This window comes from Cyrtonyx montezumae, unplaced genomic scaffold, assembly GCF_038088225.1.
Source record: "Cyrtonyx montezumae isolate F1298 unplaced genomic scaffold, pur_monq_1.0 scaffold_5, whole genome shotgun sequence".
Classification (NCBI taxonomy): domain Eukaryota; kingdom Metazoa; phylum Chordata; class Aves; order Galliformes; family Odontophoridae; genus Cyrtonyx; species Cyrtonyx montezumae.
Window position 1 is genome coordinate 18,536,582 of NW_027072056.1, and position 20,299 is coordinate 18,556,880.

The 20,299-nt window shown below is 41.3% G+C and overlaps 1 protein-coding gene across 2 annotated transcripts in view; it reads right to left on the reverse strand.

The window, feature by feature from the left end:
- FNDC3B (fibronectin type III domain containing 3B) overlaps window positions 1-20,299 on the reverse strand; it is a 145,169-nt gene that overhangs the window by 31,531 nt on the left and 93,339 nt on the right. For both annotated transcript variants that reach the window (XM_065748462.1, XM_065748463.1), the window contains 12 exons: window positions 18,177-18,315; window positions 17,795-17,848; window positions 11,268-11,392; window positions 8,624-8,798; window positions 7,874-7,960; window positions 6,024-6,162; window positions 5,301-5,372; window positions 4,813-4,931; window positions 3,893-3,998; window positions 2,960-3,132; window positions 1,621-1,734; window positions 229-378 (listed from right to left, as the gene is read on the reverse strand). In XM_065748462.1, the coding sequence (XP_065604534.1) occupies window positions 229-378; window positions 1,621-1,734; window positions 2,960-3,132; window positions 3,893-3,998; window positions 4,813-4,931; window positions 5,301-5,372; window positions 6,024-6,162; window positions 7,874-7,960; window positions 8,624-8,798; window positions 11,268-11,392; window positions 17,795-17,848; window positions 18,177-18,315 (1,453 nt within the window). The remainder of the gene's footprint in view (window positions 1-228; window positions 379-1,620; window positions 1,735-2,959; window positions 3,133-3,892; window positions 3,999-4,812; window positions 4,932-5,300; window positions 5,373-6,023; window positions 6,163-7,873; window positions 7,961-8,623; window positions 8,799-11,267; window positions 11,393-17,794; window positions 17,849-18,176; window positions 18,316-20,299) is intronic.

Consider the following 20,299-nt stretch of genomic DNA (forward strand, 5'->3'; position numbering starts at 1 on the left):
CTTATTCCAACTCCTTGTTGGAATAACTTGTCTCTCACTTGAACAGCGTAGAATCAAAACCATATTACAACAGCCTGCATTATTCAAGACAAATGAACACTGCTTCTGACTTTCAAAACATCTCACCTCCTAGTGTCTACTTAGAAAAAACAAAAACAAAATACAGCAGAAGGTAACCATGATTACACCTGAGATAGCAATGCATGTAGAAGCATGCAACCTCCATACCTGTAGCCTACAGCAATACTGTGCTGCTGCCGACAGCTCTCTTATTTCAAAACAGGTATCTGTGCCATTGTATGCAAGTTGTAGAGATTCCTCATCTTCTCCCCACTCTAATCTGTATTCAGAGATGTCAGCACCAGAACATTCAGGACTCTGCAACACAAATTTTTATTCAATTCAGAAATGAGCGTGGCACATCTTTGTGCTTCACCGGGTAAAGAAGAAACTACCTGAAAAAGCCCTTTTACTTTGAAATCAATTACACTACTATTGTAAATTAAAATGCACTGAATTAGCGTTCCCCTAGTAGGTTATTGAGACAGGCTAATTCTGCACAAAATCTACCTGAAAGAAATACACAGAAGTGAGAGCATATGCAGTTACTTCACTTTTCATCACAACACTCACTAATAAATTGGCTCTCCACTGGCTTGGCAGAAGCACAGTGTGGAGAATGCAAAAAACCATCAATCTAGTCAATCAAAACATCTCTGGAAGAGATGGCCTTCAAGCTTGAAGCAGTTCTTCATATTACTGAGAAAAAAATCGACCTCAACAAGCATGGCAGCTCATCTGAGGTTTTCAGTGCAAGTCAGCTGTCAAGCTAATGCACAAAGCATGGGACAGGGAAGGTGGACCTGGGTACATTAACATCCACACAAAAACTTGTGAACATCAGTAATTTCCTTCTCAGCAGGGATATCCACCTGTGGAAGGCAATGGCAAGATACATAGCTGAACAGCTGCTGGGTGTTCAGAAGAAGTCCGTGGTGAATTACAGCTCAGAATTACACTTCTCCACAGCACACTTCATATGACAACATCTTTCCTGTCTGCCTTAATTATATAACAGTATTTTTAATGGCACCAATCGACACTTCTGTGTTTCAGCTAATACTTATTTAAAGAATCCAAAGTCTAAGACGGTGAAGCACGGAGAAGGAATGCACACAGGCTAAAATAAAAGCAAATATTTAGGGAAGAGACGAGTAATTTTTGAAGAAGAGCTAAATTGTAAGCATTTGTGCTGAGTTCATCTCATATCAGAGACTCCAGCTTCATTCAAAATCAAATATTTGCCTTCACAATTTTCCCCTGGACATTCTGACATGACACAAGCCTACAGAGTGCACTTCAGGCAGACCAACACTACCATGTGACACCAGTGAAAGATATCCTGAGCCTGAATGCTGGTCCAGATGGCTCACGATCAATTTTATGCAATTCTTTAAAAAGAAGATTGCTTTTGATAATAGAAGAGTTTCTGCAGACAATTTTATTGCAAAACTTATTCTAAACCAGTTAAAATCTCTTAAGCTGGTTCTCAAGTGTGCAGCAGCAACGTTAGTTTGGAGAAGGAAAACAGAAATTTAACAACAAGTACACATGACCTACCTCCCAGCTTATAAGTACACACGTGTCAGAAAGGAAGGACAGGGAAGGTGCTCTGCACTGGCCAGGTGGTCCTGCTGCCGTGGTGATTTCTGTGGCTTCTGAATACGGCCCGTACTAGAGAGGAACAAGGTATTTGCACGTCAACTCATAAACATATGGTATTCCCACATCTATACCATAGCCTGACTTCCTTGCATGGCTCTAAGGAGCAGTAGAACAACAGACTGGAGGTGAAATCCAGCTTCTTATGTATAAAATGTCTGCCACACAAATGCAAAAGGAGGGCATACAATGGAGCTGCAGTCTGCGTGTATAGCAGCAGCATGTCACCAAGTGCCACTGCACCCAGCGGTCGTGGAGGCCTCTGTGGGCAGCTCAGTCAACTGCTCAAAGCTTTTGAGCCTTTGGTAAAAGAATCAGCAAAAGAAAAGACAAATTTCAACAGCCAGGAAAGCTGGCAAAAGCCAGCAGTGCGAGCATGGAAGAGTGGTGGAAACAGTCTCTGGAGCCACGTGAGTGGGATAACACATTTTGTTCAGTACATCCCCAAGGTAATTAGAAACCATTCTCCAGAACAAAGGAACGTAACATATCAGCAATTAGAGGAAAAATACTGAAACTTAATATTTTGGAATGGAATACTAATAAGTATGGAAAAATGAGCCACTCTGAAGGCTGAACAACATGAAAATTTTTGTTCCAGGCAACCTCTCAACAGGCACCTGTCAGAATCTCTGCTAGCAAGGAAGGCTAACACTGCTTTGTCTGAATTACAAGGAATGTACACTACAAAAAAATCTCATGTATTTACTCTGGCTGTTCCTTTACATTACAGGATGAAGAAAGGCCATTCTGAATGTTCTTAGGAAGGCGTTATCTTACAAGGAAATGACAAATAACCAAACAAGTTTTCCTCAGAGTATATCAATACCTGAGAGAAATTCATTGTTTTTATACAGTTAAGATTTGAAATAGAAGAAAAGATCAGTAGAATAAGAGTAAAGAGATACACACTTGTAAGCAGATAAGACTGTTAGCAGGGATGTTGTGTGTTTTGGGATAGCCAAGCCATGTAAATAACTGAAATCTTATTTTAAAAGAGCTAGATTCAAAACCAAAACTCTACTTCAAAAGTTCTTTTAAGCACTTCCCACTTCATTTTCTCCTGACCACCTCACCTTTGTCTTTCTGATCATCAGCACTAACACAATCACTGTCCAGAACTGCTCCCTCTGACTGTCAGCACTAATACACAGTTCTGGACGGTCATTTACATCTCTGGCAATATATGATCTCCAGTGAGAAAAAGCCAAAGTGTGGTCCAGCAAACTGCACATACCCCACCATCGTTCAGAGCTCTCACTCTGAACCGATATGTTGCTCCTGGGAGAAGGTTGCTGACTGTGCACTCCAGATCAGGACCATGGTACACTTCAGAGACAACTTCTTCTGGTTCCATCATTTCTACGCTGTACTCTGAGATGGGACAGCCGCTTTCTGACGTAGGGGCATCTAAAAAGTAAACATGTCATTCATTAATAACATAAGAGCATATGCCAGGAAGATTTTTTCTTTCACGTACCGCTGTTTTATCACACACACACAATATATGGGTACGCATTATCAGCAACGATTTTCATCTTTGATAGATGCCTTACCTGTAATATCTCCACCACACATGCGATCAGTATAAATTAATTACTCGTAACCCTAAACATTCACCAGGTCACACTGCCACGTGGAACATCAGCAGCTCCTCCCAGAGCCATGACCTTACAACGTGGGAACCTGTGTTTGCTACCAGAAGATGCCCAGCTACTTTTTAATCAGAATAAAGTAGTTCCTCTTCTAAAGACCTGTTATTTGCCCCTGCGCAGAGTGGGATGGAGTATGCTTCTGGGTCAGAAACAATTTAGGAGGCACATGATATGGGGTCTGCCAGACCTCATCTTGGCTGCTTGGCTTTTGTTGGACACAGGGTAGTGAGGGTCACATACACTCCAAAACTACTACTTACACATGGGATTTCAAGCAAAGCCTCACTTACACCTAATAAGAGTACAAACAACTTCCATTCTCATGCTTCATTAGTCACACTGCTAACATTTGTGAGATTCTAAATCTGTGTACAGTGATCTAAACCCTGTGCTTCACTCGGGATGACAGCTGTTTGTGAAAGTGAATTTGTTTCCCGTGTCTGTGTTTGGTTTGCCATAGGGACCTTTTCCACCATGAAAGCAATGTATTCAACTGACACGCTTCAGTGGCTCACCCCATTGTAGCTGAACTTCTCTGTGCTTCGGCTTCCCTAAAACTCTCGGTGGCCGGCACTGACCTGGTGCAACGCTTAGCGTACGGACAGGTAAACTTTCAGAACACTGGAAGAGAAAAAGAGCTTAGGTTAGCTCTGTGGTACTTTTAGCACCTGCAAAGCAAGCCATGAATAGAAAGTGATTAAAAAAAACAACTACTTTCTAGAACAACTATGTCTAAAAATTTATATAACTTACAAAGGATAGGAAATCCTATCAAGCACGTTTCTTACAAATGCAACTAGCAGAGTTCTTCCATTAGCCTACTCAAAAATGTAGCACAGGAACTATACTAGCTGATTCTGCAGGGCTCTTCATTTTAATTTTCCTTGTTTCTAAAATAGTATCAAAACCCTAATGTACTCAACTATATAAAAAAAAAAAATCAAAGCACTAAGAATGAAAGTGTAGGCACTAAAACAATTTTAAACTAAAGAAGGGAATGATGGGAATCAGTGGCTGAAAAGGGAACCTAAAATTTTCATGAACTCATCCACATGAAAGCTGCTTATCCCTACAGCCACTAACATTGGTCAGTACAGGTTCATGCAGATGAGCATCTGTGGCATTTCTCAAGCAGTGGTCAGACCAGACAAACACTGTGCTCTCTTCTAGATTAAGTGTAAATATCTACAGATTGGTTCTGAGGAAAGCAAACCACATTAAATTGCATTTTGACTAAAAATCATCAGATAGATGCAGAAATCTTCCAAAATTTAGCAGCTTGCAGTAAAAAATTAACTTCAACCAGTGTAGCTTTATTCTGCTACGGGGAAAATATTATCCTGCTTTTAAAAGCAGAAATCATTTACCATATATAACAGATAAACCTCCAAAAAACAACAAAAATGAATAGTCCTTACTGTTAAATAATACTTACCTGACTGTGTCCACCAGTGCTGATACAGCATGCCCGGAGCTTGTACAAAGTGCCTGGTTTCAAGTGAGTACAGGTATATTCTGTAGCTGATCCACTATATGCCACTTCCCATTGATTTGCTAGAAAATCAGACGTATCCAAGGTCAGAAAAGCACAAGTGCAACAAGTTAACTGATGTCAAAAAGAACATCCTAACATCCTTAACATGGTTTTCCACGTGATTTTTTTCCTGAAGTCATTAATTTTAATATTGCTATGAATATTACTCGTGCTTTAAGACATATATATAAACCTGGACACATAAACACATACAAATAAACAGAAAAAAAATACATGCGAATATACTTATTTCTAAAACATATTTAATATAAAATAAAACAGTAGCTTCAAGCCCTACAACCTAAAATGCCACTTGTCTTGGAGAAAAAGAGCAAAATTTCTTTACCATACTCAAAATGGATTGAAATTAAAACTTGCTTCAGGTTTACCTTCCGGACTTCCTTGAGAAATCTCTAAGAGATACTTCAGGATTTCTGAACCACCGTTATCTTGTGGAGGATCTGGTAAAATAAATAAATAAATAAATGAAATAAAATAAAATAAAAAACAAAAAAACAAAACCAACCAGGTATGTTGTTAGTAAATCGAGATATAACAAAAAAGATTACAGAATCTTTTTCTGAATCTGCTCCTTCTTGTCCACAAGCCACCTCTCCCAACACTACCCACACCAAGTAATTTATAGCAGAAGTGGACAGTAGAATTTAGCTTCCAGAATGAGTCAGAATAAGGTGGCTGGCTAACATTTTATAAAGATGTCACAAATAAAACACACAGAGCACTGATGAAAAAAAGCACTGAGGAAGATGCAATATGGATGTCTGAGCCATTAATAAAGGTAGCAGCTGAAATGAGAAGCAGCATCCATCTGCAATGAGGCAAAAAGCCTGAATGTGCACTTGATTAAAAGTCCAAGTTCATGAGCTAAAAACAGTCAACAATTTTGATTCTTAAATAATAACTGCTTTTACACATCTTCCAAAATACTGACACAATTAAGCTGTGGTGTTTTCCAAATACACACAACGCTGTGTACTGAGAAGCAGTACGAAATACACGTTGCAATATGTATTAACAGAACTTTGTCTGAATTCAACACTCACCATTATGACTGCAACAAAAATCCCACATGACAAACCAAACTGGCTTACCCCACTTCACGCTAAAGCCATGAGATGTTATCGGCCCTTTAATGATGGGTCTGGTTGGAGGTCCCGGCCTGTCGGGGCTTGTTGTGCAGACCAAAACTTCACTTGGAGAACTTTTTCCTTCCACATTAGAAGCAAACAGCTGAAAAAAAAAAAAAAAGGTAACAAATTTACAAATTTAGTGTTATTTCCTGTGACAGATCTGCACAGGATAGGTATCCCTAAGGAAAACAGTGTATCTCATTCCAAAATAGAATGTGGGAAGTTAATAATAGATGATTGTCAGCATCATTTCCCCAGAAACCACGCTGGTTTTCTAACCTCTTCACCAGCAACAGATGACAGTGAGTTTAAGGTAACAGCATTACTACTTCTCTTTGGTAGCTTGAAGTTATTTACCCACACGAGATGAAGATAATAACTATACATGCTGCTATTGCTTTGGAGATATTTCAAACCATTATTTAAAACAAATTATTTCAGAGTATCAGTAAGTAGTAATTAAAAACGTAGAGTAGCATGACAGGCAACCAAGTGATGTGTAATCTACAGTCTTGGTGCAGGATGTGCACCAAGTCAACTTTCTCAGATGAAAATCCTTTGTTTCTTCCCAAGAACACCTTCTGGTGACGTCAGTGAGAATGCTGCTAAGGGAAGACATGGGGAGCTGGCCAGGAGATAGAGGAGATCAGGATCATACAAGAAACCCCAAGTGGCCTAATGCAGTGTGGCTGCTGAGAGCTGCATTAGCTCACACAAATCTCTGGGACATAAATCTGCTGCCAAGGAAGTGAGTAATAAAATATTTATTGTAATTGCTAATAGTAAATATAAGCTAGCAGGAACTTTTCCACTTGGAGAGCTCTTCTATTCTCACAAATGGCCATTTCTATCCCCTTCACCTAAAAGAGGCATCTAGAGAAAACAATTTGTAATTTTTAAGGCCAAAAAAGTAAATTGAGCTTCTCCAACCCACATTTGCTTGCTTTAAAGAAGTCACCAAAGCCAGTATCAGTTTGGTGTTTCTCACTGAATTCACCTGGCTCTTAATTTTCTGCACAGGGAAATTTTATCCTTTTTGTTTGCTAAACTAAAAAGTCAGTTACAAAAGTTTCACCCACTGTGGACGACTCTATTGACCTGCTACTCTCCTCAACCCCACTTCTTTATTTCTTATTGCCACCTTTTCTAATTATTTAATCATCTCTTGGTTCTTCAATTTAAGACATCACAAACACCATATAGATGACATGGACAAACAGATCTAGGGGATCAGTTTCAGATATAAATGTAACCCAACCTACTTTAAGTTATAAGCTCCTTTATTTATACTGCTGAAGTCTCCACTAACCCAGCGGGAACTGAAAATTCATTTTAAACTGATTTTTCAACAGGGATCTTCAGCACTTCTGAGCCCCTGCTTCCCCAGCCTCAAGACTCTCACCTGCTTGCTAGATGTTGAAATGAAACTTTGCTTCCAAGTCACTGATAAAATGACTGAATATACACCAGCAGTGTTTTTTGGGGAACCTCACTAGAAACAGTTACTGAACTGCATAAATTAAGTTCCTCCCCACTCTCTGTTTCACTATTACTTAGAGTCCCCTAATAGTCAACCATCTGTTTTTTTGGACAGCACAGAATCAGCTAGATGGCCCTCACTGCTAGTTTTACAACACTCCTGTGAAATGGGTTAATGGAATTAATGCGTTAGTATAAAATAACCCCTATGTCAAGGGGTGAATTTGGATTTGATGGCTCAGCTTTGTTGCTGGCAAGAAGGGTCCCCACAACACCTGGAGAAAAAACAACCAGTGCAGAAAATGCTATGAAGTGACAAAAAGAAGATTCACCCTGAATTTATACTGCGTGCTTCTTCTGAGGTTCTTCACAGTACAGGCTTGCTCCTCTCCAGTGTACTTTGGGTGAAACACGCTATCCTAGAGAAACAGGCAAAAATAAACACATTTCCAGTAAGTGCCCTTTGTATTAGTGTACAGCTAGAAAAGCATTTCAGAGAGGCTTTGCAATCAGGGTTTTATTTTGTTTGCCTTTTTTAGGCTACTGGGTCACAGTAACATTCTCTCTAGAAGGATGGTGCAACCGATCTGAATAATATAATTTGGCTGTAAAATAAGTGCAAGAGCAGTAGTAGCAGTTAATCACATATAATAGAAATAAAAGTGACAGATGATGATAGAAAGCAAGCACACTCCTTGGCAGTCATCAGAACACAGAGGACTATTTAAGGTCAAACTGCCCTATAGGTTCTGGTCTCCTTTGAAGCTTTGCAAAGGAGCCATGCATGACAGCAGACAATTTTTTCCTAAGAATTTTAGCTAATTCTGAAGCTTAGGATTCCAAATTCTGCTGTGGAGCTGAACAAATCACACATCCATGTCCTGCCAAGTACTGCATACTCTTAAAAGGCATTCTATTAAAATACTTCTTTCTGTTACATAATGTTTTACAAGTCCTCACATAACCTTTGTTTGGAACGGCCCTCCAAAATGGCAATCCATAATATTCTCAATAAACTTGGACTAATAAATGGAAACTCAATTTGAGCCACTCAGTACACTCTGTAGCAACACAGCACTTACATTATCTTCTTCCTGAATTTCCAGGGTGTAAGAAATCACTTCTTCTGGCGTGCATCCTTCTACTTTATTCCACTGCAATGCAACCCACGTAACACCAGCTCGAACAAGCCTTGGTGCAGAGGGAGTCTGAGGAATATTACCTGCAGTGTAGCAAACCACCTCCTGGCTGTACCCACTGTACAGGAAAAGAGAAAGATGGAAAGGAATATTTAAACAGAAATCCACAAAAAACTTCACTGTATTCACATACATGTTTTGTATTTTCAAAAAAATTAGATACTGTTAATATTGCCCGAGTGGAAAAAAAATGAGCACACAAAGTTAAGAAAAAGTCAAAACTATGAACAGAAATAAATGCAGGATTATCACAGAATCATGTGCACTCACAGTCATTTTTATGAATTTCATTGCAGTAACATTGGGAAAAATACCTGATTGCCTCAAAAATATTAACTTACTATTAACTGTGAAGTAAATCTAATTTAACAAAGAGGAATTAAAACATAGCAAATAAAGCCCAACTTCTAAACTTTCAGATTTGAATTTGAGATGTAGTTTCCATCTCTAACAAACTTGGAATACAGCTTCTATTTACACTCTAGCTCTGAAAGACAAGTGTTTCAGCAAATCCAGTCTCAATACTTCAGACACCTCCTCCAAAGAAAGTAGGGAAAACGTATCCATTCGCAACCACACATGCTCAGCATCACACAGGAGCTGCCTAGTGCACAGGTACGTTCCTCCTCTCCAGGTTGGCTTTGCTCCTTTCTAATCTTCCCTATCCAAATTTCTTTGCATTTAGAGAACAAGACTGCTCGTTTCCACAGCTCAGGCTGCAATCAGACAGAATAGCTGCAGCAGCAGAGATGCATGCTCTCACCTTGTCTAAATCCCAGCACATGATGCCTTGAAATGCAACAGGCAGTTGTGTTTAACAAGTGTGGGAACAGTCATCATAAGACCCAAGCAGGCTATACTATGTACAATGGAAATTTGAGAATGGCATTTAAAGCAGCTAGATTTTGGTGGCTCTTAAGGAGCACAAAACATCAAAGCTCTCAACTGAGTGCAATTTTCAAATCTGTTTCTAAAGCACAATGTATTTTGTCAGTTCATCACAGGAATGCAGTGCACATGAAGAAGCCACGTCTCCTTTCCTGACTCTTCTTTCACAAGAGCAACACAAACACTGAAATGTTCTTACAGTTCAAAAACAATCCACCAATAGCCAACATCTGAACAAAAAGAAAAAAACATCTCAGATGATAAATCCACAAGCATTAGAGCCAACACCATCTTAAAATATGAAGTGTTAGATGACATGACCATGCCATAATTTTGAGTGCTGTCTATAAAAAACAAGCCACGTGCTGTCAGTGCTTATCTCATAGATTAACACATGGCAGCTGACCACGAGTACACTTCTTTGCAAACTCGTGAGAAAAAAGGAGAGTATAACAAAAAAAAAAGGGGGGGGGGGGGGGGGGGAAGGGGGGAGAGTTGAAGAAAGTCTGAAAATATTTTAAAAATCTGGCAAAGAAAAGAGATTCCCAAACTGTGAACTTTGCAGGGACATCATTATCGAGCAGCAGCACCCTTCTTTTTACACTTAGCAGCTCCAGCTCACATCTCTCTGCAGTTCAAGGACTACTTAAACAGGAAGGATGAACTTGAAAGAAACTAGTGAGGGGCCCTGCAAACATCAACAGTCCCAACACATCTAAAAGGGAAAACACCAGAAAACAGATACTGTAACTTCTTAAAGTTACATATTGCTAGGAGGTCCATGTTTTGGAAGAGAAGGACAACAAAACAATCTCCCTCAGCAAAGCACATCATTATAGACCAGCTGTTCATATTTCCTTCTTGTAGTAATTATTGGATCCTGTTTAGTTAAGCAGGACAATGCACAAGTATACAAAAGCACTGGGTGTTTAGCTTCTTCACAGCTCAACCTTTCCTTGTCTGGTCTCTTTTCCATGAGTAGATAAGCATCTAGTCTCTGCAGCACCATGTTTCTTGGGTATGTGCTGTGCAGTGCCTCCCCAAGAGACCCCTGAGGGCTGGAATAAGCCTGATTTCTCACCACTTTCAATTGAGCATCTGCTCGCAGGCAGAGAGAAGCCCCTGGGTGTGCCCATCCCTTCTGGGGCCAGCCCTGCCAGTCCCGAAGAAGAAAGGGACTGTACTGCTGAAAAAAGACAGAGGAGCTTTGCTGTAAAATAGGAAAATAAATACATCAAGATTCCTTTCAAAATCTGTAACTCAACTTCCTCTCGCTTGTTTTTCTTGGTTCACAAAGGTCCCTAGGGGGAATTTCACATAACAGATGTATTCTTTTTGTATACGAAACAGACCACAAAACACTATTTAACACCTCAGAAGAAGTCTCTGCCTTGGCCAATCTCATGGCACTGAGGGCTCAGGGCAGCTCCCTGGGAGGCAAACGACCCCACCAGGGAAGATGTGATGTAAACCGAAGTGTTAATAATGGACCAAACATCAGATGTTTAACTCAAAATCACAAGGAGGGGAAAAAACAAAAACAAAACAAAGCAGAAGTCTGCCTTTACGATTTCGTTGCAAGTTAAACTCTTAAACAATCACTTTTCCTCCAAGCAGCTTGCATCCTGGGCTACCTTACCTAGTACCGATGTCATTCTGAGCTGCTAGTCGGAAGGTGTAACCCAAAGCTGGACACAGCTTAGTCAGCTTGCAATGCTTCTGGCTTCCAAAGTAGCATTCTCTGAAACCACTGTTCCTTTTTCCCTAGAAAGAGAACAACTTGTAATCAGACAGCTGTGAAACAAAACTGGGCGTTTCTTACTCTAAGAACTGTTAAATGGTATTAGAGTTTGATGCTTTCATACAAGCAGTGAGCAAACAGAACTCTGTAAAACAGCCACTGGCAGCACTGCTACATCACCTAAGTGAATACGTTTACATGCAGCCCGCTGTCAGACCCCTCCTCCTTCCAGGTTCTTATCTTCATGAGATGTATTTACAGATTTTGTCACCATAACTGAAATGCAATTTATCCCATTCCTTAGCCCTGAAGTACGCGAGCTGGGTGTGAAACTCAACTCAGGAGCCCTGCAACCAATATTCCTGCACACCAGATTCCACAGGCCGTTCAGGAACACTTCATCCCACCAGAGGGCTCTCGCTGCCCATTGTCAGCATGCTGTGCTCCAGCTGCTCCACAGGACGGACACAGCCTCCGCCCCACAGAACCCAGCGCAGGGATTTACCCATCACAGAGCAACTTGTCAAACATCAGGAAGGGGACTGGAATGCTCAGTTCCATATAGAGAACGCCTACCGGAGGTAATACATTTTGAAGGATTTTAACATCAAAACTTAAATGCAAAATCAGAGGATGACAACATTACAAAGGCCCCAAAAAGCATTTGAGAAGCAGATCACGCCCGTGAGCTCAAAGTGGTGCATGAGATGGCTCATGTCTGCAGCTTTGGATGGAAGAGCCCTTCTACGACACTGAGTATTTCAGGCACTCGTCCCTGCACCTTTTAATTTTGGACAATTACCAATAGAGGTGCCCCTCACTGCAGTTAATATTCAAACAGCCCAACCTCCTTGGGTCTGTCCCTCCTCCCAAGCACCGCTCTTCTCCCACAGTCAGTGTATCACTTCATCATTAAAGTCTCCCAAAACGCCCAAGTGGGACATGCTCATTCTCCAGCCCTTATCCATTCCCACCTCCTTTCACTCAGATTGAAGTACAGAAGCAAGAGCTCCGCAAAACACTTGTAGTAAATCTCCAAGATGTGTCTGCCAAACTAGAAACAACCACACAGACCTCCAGCACTGCACAGTATGGAGGCACTGAAGGGCAAATAACCATAACTTACTTTTATTTACCCAGTGCTATTCTACGCCTGTATTAGAGCTTCATTTTACTGATGCTCTCCTTTAACTTCACCCACCTGCACAGCTCAACTAAATCCAGGAGTGGAACTGGAAGAAAATGGTGAATTCTAAAACCAAAGCCTCTCATAAGTGAGAATGCTTCTTTCCATTCCAAAATCCCTGAGTATACAGTTATGTGATAAAAGTTCTTTTCAACAAAAGGAGAGCTCTCATTATTTCCCAGCTCAGTGGTAACCTGTTCAATACCCCGACTACACAAAACCCAATTACTAATCTTATGTTTCAGTAAAATAACCATTAATCAGGGCAGGACTAATAAGAACGGGGCTTTTTTTCCCTTATGCAAACATCCTCTTGTAGATTCTGAGGCTTTTGATTAATTTTTCTTTGATGGTTTAAAATCACCCCAACTTCGCTGTTTTCAAAGCAATTGAAAACATTTAATCTCTTTTTATTTCATGCTTAAGGATGTGGGGTTTTTTTTCCACCTCTTCCCGATGCTTTTTCTCCAAGAGAAGTAAAGTGACCAAATGCTAAGCATGTGATTAATAAGTGCAGCAATGGCTGGCTGAAAAGGGAAGCCATGGAAAGCCTCACCTGCAGCACAATGCCTGAACTGAGAGCAACGGACCATGGAAATTCCACTTTGTCAATCTGGTGGGTTAAAACTCAACTTTAATATTTGGTAACCTTTGTAATCTTCAACTCCATCACAATACAGATTCTGATACTGTATATATCTTTCTTCTGGATCTGGTATTGTACATTCCCCAAGACTCACTCAGAGACTGACTGGTATTCAAGTTACTCAGACCGGCTGGTATTTCGGCTTCTATTGGCACTAATTGGATAGGCTGGCCGATATTTCTAATTATTCTGGCATTAATAGCCTGGAAATAGTCTCTCTGCTCCTTCCCTCCCAAGATTTATGAAAGCTCTAATGCTGGCATAATTATGGACAAGCACAACTGGCAGGCTGGTACTGGCTGCCACCCAAGAGCCTTGCAGCTTTCCCAGAATCCTTCCTCTATTCTTTGTATACTCAGCATCCAACTTCTAATCCTCTAAATAATGTTTCATAAGTTGCTTAAAATACACTGTATCGTTTCCTCAAATATTTCTAATCCACAAATTTCAGAGGGAGATTTCATCGTTTCCTCAAATATTTCTAATCCACAAATTTCAGAGGGAGAGCAGCCACTGTCTGACTTCCCCAGTCCTGCTTTCTCCAGCCCACACCGTGCTGGCATCAGGGCCCGACCAAGGAAACAGAGGAAATTCAGCTCCACAGATCCATTAGATTTTCGCAGTACTACAACACAACACAGTAACAGAGATCTTAAAAGGTTCACCTGCTGTCTCGGCTCTGTTTGAAGCTCATGCTCACTTAAGATGGTGCTGAAGTTTCTTGTGGAGATAGGGTTGATGGAGATGATAAGAGATTTTTAAGCAGGTTTTGTTGGCTACTGACTCTGCAGAAGACACTGTCAGAAGGGACGAGCCAATGCAGAAGAATAGATGCAGGAGCAGAGCACAGCCCTTCCCAAGCCCTCACTGCAAAGGCCTTGAAGGCAAGCTGCCAGCATCAGACCTGCAAGCAGGAGGGCATGGTGGCAATCTGTTCCAGGCCACGGCAGTGTAACTGCTGCATGTGGTTCATGCTGGCAATAAAAATCATCGGACTGATATTCAATCTGACACCAGGCTGTGACACAGACTGTCAGTGGTGATTATAAGTGCACCCAAATATCTCTGCAGAGCATTTATTGAGCAGGCACTGCCACAAGTGGCTGAATTTGTAGATACAAACACTGAGAAAGCAGAACAGGACTTACAAAACATCCCAACCCAGCTTTTATGTATATAAAAAGCAAATGGTTTTACCCAAACATCTCCTCTTGCATATCTACTAGCAGTGACACAGGCACATAACAGATCTATAGGGCAGGAAGGCAAACGCACATCCAGAAGCCCAAGCATGACAGCAGAGATGTGCCTACCCCAGTCCTAGTGGACCACCACTGGGGTGCACAGACCACAGCGTCAGCTAGTACAAAGCACATCTCTCCTAGCTGGCCTCAAGACATTTAAGACTTTTTGACAGAACAAAATGATCTCCATCTATAGCCCTGAATGGGGTGGTGATAAACCTGTCTCTCTCTCGCACAAATTAAAACGCAATGCTTTCTGGACCAGAAATGTACACACTGCATGTCCTTGTCTCTGGCTCAGGAACAGTCCCAAGGACAATGAATAGGGTACTCTCACCATCCATATGCACAAGAGAAACATTTATTTACTACCACTTAATCACAGAATGAACATTTCACGTCTAATTAGTAACAAAGGCCTGATTCTTACAGCACTGCCAGGGGCACTTTCCAACGCAATTGCAGTTCACTAGGTTCGATGAACGCTGGTGTCTGGAGAAAGCATCAGCTCTACAGTGATGTTCAGCCACATACATTTTTAATGCAACTTATTTAACTTATCTTTTTTACCCTGACTGATGAATCTAGGCTCAAAGTCACCAAATGGCCACTTTAGGTTCTTAAGACAAAGGGAAGCGCTGAGGAGCCAGTTGTGTTTCCTCTAACCACTGCTTTATCGGTGTGCTGCCAGGGCCAATCTCTGCACTCAAAGTGTGGGCTCCTCCAGATCCCCTGAACTTCAAACTACTGGGGTAGAGGGGGCTGCTCCTAATGCCCCCAAAGTCAGTGGAAACTTCGCTACCAAGTACACAATTTGAGTGACAATACGCTGATTTTTTTGCTCTCTGTTAAGAATGAAGGTCCCACTCCTCTCTGCAGTTTTTCAAGCAGCTAAACCAGTTTATTAGCAAGGCTTTACAACAATAATTCAAAGATCTACACCAGAATGGAGAAAGGATTTGCCTTTTCTAAGTAATAGATAACAGCCCAAACAAACAACTTAATACAAACAGGGAGGAAAAAAGGTGAAACAGCACGATGAGCTTTGTCCACCCACTGCTTTATTTTCCAAGCTCTGCAGGTCAGGAAAAAACTGAGATCTGAACTGCAGCCATGCAGGCAGGGTAAGGTGCTGTCCTCCTGTTCCAACTTAGAGTTCACCTAACCCTAAGGCTGTAAAAGAACAGCATGCCTCTGCCATCGTTTTACAGCAAACATTTACTTTTTGAACAGGAAAGCAATGCCATCTATGATCCTGGCTGCATTTTAGATACTACAAACCACGGTCTGTCAGCCACGGGGAGACGTGAGGTCTGAGATGCATAACTCACTCTTGCCCTAGCCCTCATTATAGAGGGTCACATTTTCTATGCAGACTGCCATCTTAGGGTGTTTTGCTAACTTTGTTATTGGATAGGTTTCTTGTTCTCCACTCATGCAAAAACCCCCTTTGCTTTGCTGTTGCAATTTAATTTCCTTCCGATCACCGATTTTCCTGTGTTTATATTTTATCCTGTGCCCCACAGCTAATGAATGCTGCTCTCGCTGAGCTCTGGCAGAGCTTCTGCTGTTGCCTGGCAAGCATTCTCCTCTCCCTCCACGTATTTACTTCTTGATTTCACCAGAACACAGTGTGGCATTGTAACAAACCTGGGGCACTTGCTTAATCGAAATTTACGTGGCGCAGTGAGAGTACAACACTTTACAAATGACATGGGCTGCCATTCTTTCATCCGTGCTGGCCAGCTGTCCTCTGGGATCTCAGATTTCAGGACTGTTACTGAGAAAACAAGGTAATCAAAGTAGATGGACTAGGGCAAGCAGGATTCCTGCATTCTTTGCCACTGGCGCATACACTAGCCTAAAACAAGCTACTTTTGCCCTCTGAAAGAAAAAGAGGCATAATAAATCTTTCTAGTTATATTCTGAGTATTAAAAGGTTTAAAGGACAAGAGCACTTTCACATAAAAAAAACTACTAAGCATCATGTAAACAAAATTAACATCAAAAATACGTGCACTGTATTAATGTTCTGTAGTTAGTCCTTCTCCTCAGCAGATCTTCTTGCTCACTCCCTTTTCCTCTCCCACTCCTTCATTCCTCTGTGTTGTTATGTTCCCATGGCTTCCCAGTTAATGGAAGCTTTGCAAGAGATCAAAACTGCAGAATCCAGACATCACAGAAAGTATAATGGGATTATCCTGGCCTGTCCTTTTGGAGAAATGGTTTTTTTTATTTCCTTTCCCAGCCCTCACACTCCATTTTTTCCTTCTACACTGACAACCTTTCCCCTTCCATTATGCAGAAAGGCAGCCAGCCACACTGGAATTACTGTTTAATTTTAGTTCAGTGGGTTTCTCATCATGAAGGTCCCACTTGCTGTGATAGTGCACCCAGTAAATGTTTGCACAGTGAGTGGTTCCAAATGCCAAACATGTAGCAGATCGATCTGAGAACATGTTACTAGTGAAATGATGGAGAACTGCTCGTAACAGACTATTCCCTTCAGAATATTATTTTTAGAATATTAAAAACTCCAAGAGACGTTTCTCAGACTGAACAGCTACACACTCCTTCACACTCTTTGCTTCCTGACTCATCACATTTTATTTTTAATGTGTTGCTCAAGCCTTCTGTCACTAATACATTTTTCCTCCAAAGACGATAAGCACTGACTCATGCTTTCTGCAAAAATATGACTTGTGTAATGGCAAGGAGGCATAAAGGAATCAGGGGAAGGAGGGAGGACTTGGAACCAGAACCCACCTCCAGCAAGCAGCACTGCACATCTCTTGCTTTTGGCCCTCTCCTCAGTGCCATGCTGCTCACTAACACTGTAAGTTAGTTATCTTTGGGACAGCAAACTAGAATCTGTTTCTGTAAGAGTACTGTCACTGTGTAAAGGACACCATCGTGTTAAGCTTGAGTAATTTTCCACACGAAGGGCTGTATGACCATGTCCTGCTGCCTTTGAGACAGAAACAGTGTTTTTTCTTCTGCACTTATCATCCAGAAGGATGAGATCATAAAGATACCTCTTAGATACATCACAATGCAAGCAATTAAATAATAAGTAATGCTAATTAAAAAACTAAGCACATGAAGCAAGCAGTAAAACATTGAATTTCAAGAGCACAGAAGCAGTAAAGTGTCTCTGCATAAAACACACCAAATGATAAGCATTCCCCTCACTGCTCCCCTCACCCTCCAACTCTACCCTCTGGCATCAGGATTTCATTTTCCTACTTCTAGTTTCCCCTCTATTTAATTATTTCTCTTTACTCAGCAAATCCTTGTAAAGCCTAAGTGCCATTTATTTACCTATTTATTTCAACTGGTTGTTACTCACCTCATCCCACTCTAGAAGGTAGCTGGTGATTTTTGAGCCATTATCAATGGGCGCCTATGAACAAAAACAAGCAAAAGGTAGTTTTGGGAATAAGGGAACTACTTTCTCCCCCCAGGCATATGACTACAGTTTAAAATAAAAGTAAGGCACACAGCTTGGCAGCCTCTTAACAACTAATGAGAAGAATCTGGAATGTAATGAAACACATTCATTTTAAAAGTCAAGTCAGTGCATAGGGAGGGATTTGTCAAAAGTAGAGCAAGTTCATGTCCCTTACTGAAAAATGACTGTCTCACTTTCAGTTATGTTTTACAGTTATGTTGGCAAGCTGTGTTTTTCCTCTGTTTTTGTGGGTGCCCACTCTGACCCAAGCATTACCTACCTTCCATTGTAAGGTTAAGGAGCTTTTGGTCCTGTGCGAGGGCTTGGGTGGGAAGGGACACTCTGGTGCTGAGCTGTGAGTGGTGAAGCTTACTGGCTCTGAGCAGGATCCCCTTACTGAATTGTACATTGCATACACCCTGGAAACGGACGCATGGAAATGGGTTATACATTTGCTGACCAGGTTAGGAAGTACTGTTACCATCACCTTTTCTTTCCACCACAAGAAATTATTTATTTCCTTGTCTATTGTGTCATTTCACACACTGCAGAAATGCTCTTCAGAATACCACAAAACATGAACTGATGAGAAAATAAGGTGACCACGAATACTCTGTTCACATTTGACTCACACGTGCCATGTCCAGTGGTGGCAATTGCTGGCCACTCTCCATGAGTACAAGCTTCTGTGCAGCTGCAGTGTCAATATTTAGTGAGCTTTCTGAATTAAAACTAACAAACACAAAAATAGGGATAAACACAGCTCAAAAGCATTGCTCTGATGGAAGACAACTTGATTTCAGGCAAATCGTCTGTATCCCAACATAGGGGGGGGAGGGAGGGGAGAGGGTAACAGTTACAAAAATAACAAAGGAAAGCAAAGCACATCTGAACACCTTTATACATGATGAAAAATAAATGGTATTTTTCTCCTCCATATTTTCCATGAAGCAAAAGAAAGTGCAAACGTGAAGTCTTCTACTCAGAAAACATTCCAACCCTGACCAGACAATGACCTCCGGGCTGGCTGTAGCTATTGTGCACTTGAATGAGAAAGGGCAATTTCTAAATTTGTTTAGTGTAGATAAGAGTAATTTATGCACAATGGCCACCTACATAGAATCAAATCTTAGGGGGAAGTTCACAAGAACTGCTCTAGTGCTGTTTTATAGATCACCTGTTAGCAGTCAGCAGTGAAAACAAATGCAATTAATTAATTGCCTCTGCAGCTGGCAACTGGCCACACTGTGTGCATGTGTGTTGGGAACAGGCAGAGCTGAGAATCAAATACATAACTGGGAACACAGACATGTAAAGACAAAGCTTAAGGAGCACCTTCTGCAAGTCACTGAAAAGCTGTGCTGTTGGTTCAGTGTCCCTGTCACTAAATGCTCTGCTGCTGCTTCCTGCCTGGTGGAACATCAGCTCTCAGGAAAGAAAGTGAAGACAAACGAGGGTTGTGGAATTAGGTGGCACTGGAATTTCTGAAGGAGAAACCCTTCGTGTGATTAACGACTTCATTTTCACCTGCTTTAGCCATAAAGGAACCAAGAGGCTCTCACAAAGGAAAGTGCCATCATCTCTCTAACTACCAACACAGTAATATTTGAACCTACATCCTGCATTTCTGCAGAGAGAGAGAGGCTGCTTTACGTGCCCAGGGCCCAACACAGCACTTAGCAGTGTGAAAACAGAAGTCCTTGGAGATGCTGCCAAGGTTAAGCAGACCCAGAAAAATGTGCTGAGTAATGGCTGGTCACATACATTTCTTTACCTGGCAGATTTATTTCTTCATGGCTCTTAATACATAATGCAGTTTCAACGAACAAGAAAACTGTCATAGAAAGCAGTCTGCTTTTTCAGTGTTGGTTTCCTCCACTACAAACACATGCTGCTGCCTTTTAAGTCTGACTTTTACATTTGGCAGTCGCTCATTCTTTTTAAACAAAAGTTACAGCTAACTGTTCACAAATGATTTATAATTTGGCAAACATGCAGGAAAACACAGGGAACTGTAGGTAGGCAGAATGAATTGATTTGGAAGCTGGCCAAGATCTGGGGCAAACACCCCCAGGGCCCTTAGAAATTGTATGAGGTCTCAACATCACACTTGGTGGGGCTACAGCACTGCTTTCAAGGTTTGCTTTAAAAAACTATGCTCAACTGCTTACAGTAGGAAGCTCAGCAGTGTTCTACAACTCTCTCCTTGCTACCATCCCTCTGCTGCTGTGGCTGTGACTACAACCTAGCCAGGGAGCCTGAGCATTTCAGGCAAGGTTACTTACAGACTTGAGAGATACTTGAAAAGCCTTTTCCTTAAGGCATCAACAGAAAGTAATAACTTTGAAGAAAAAGAAGCTATAGTATCAGAGGAAGAAAGTCACATTTTGTTTGTTTTCTGTC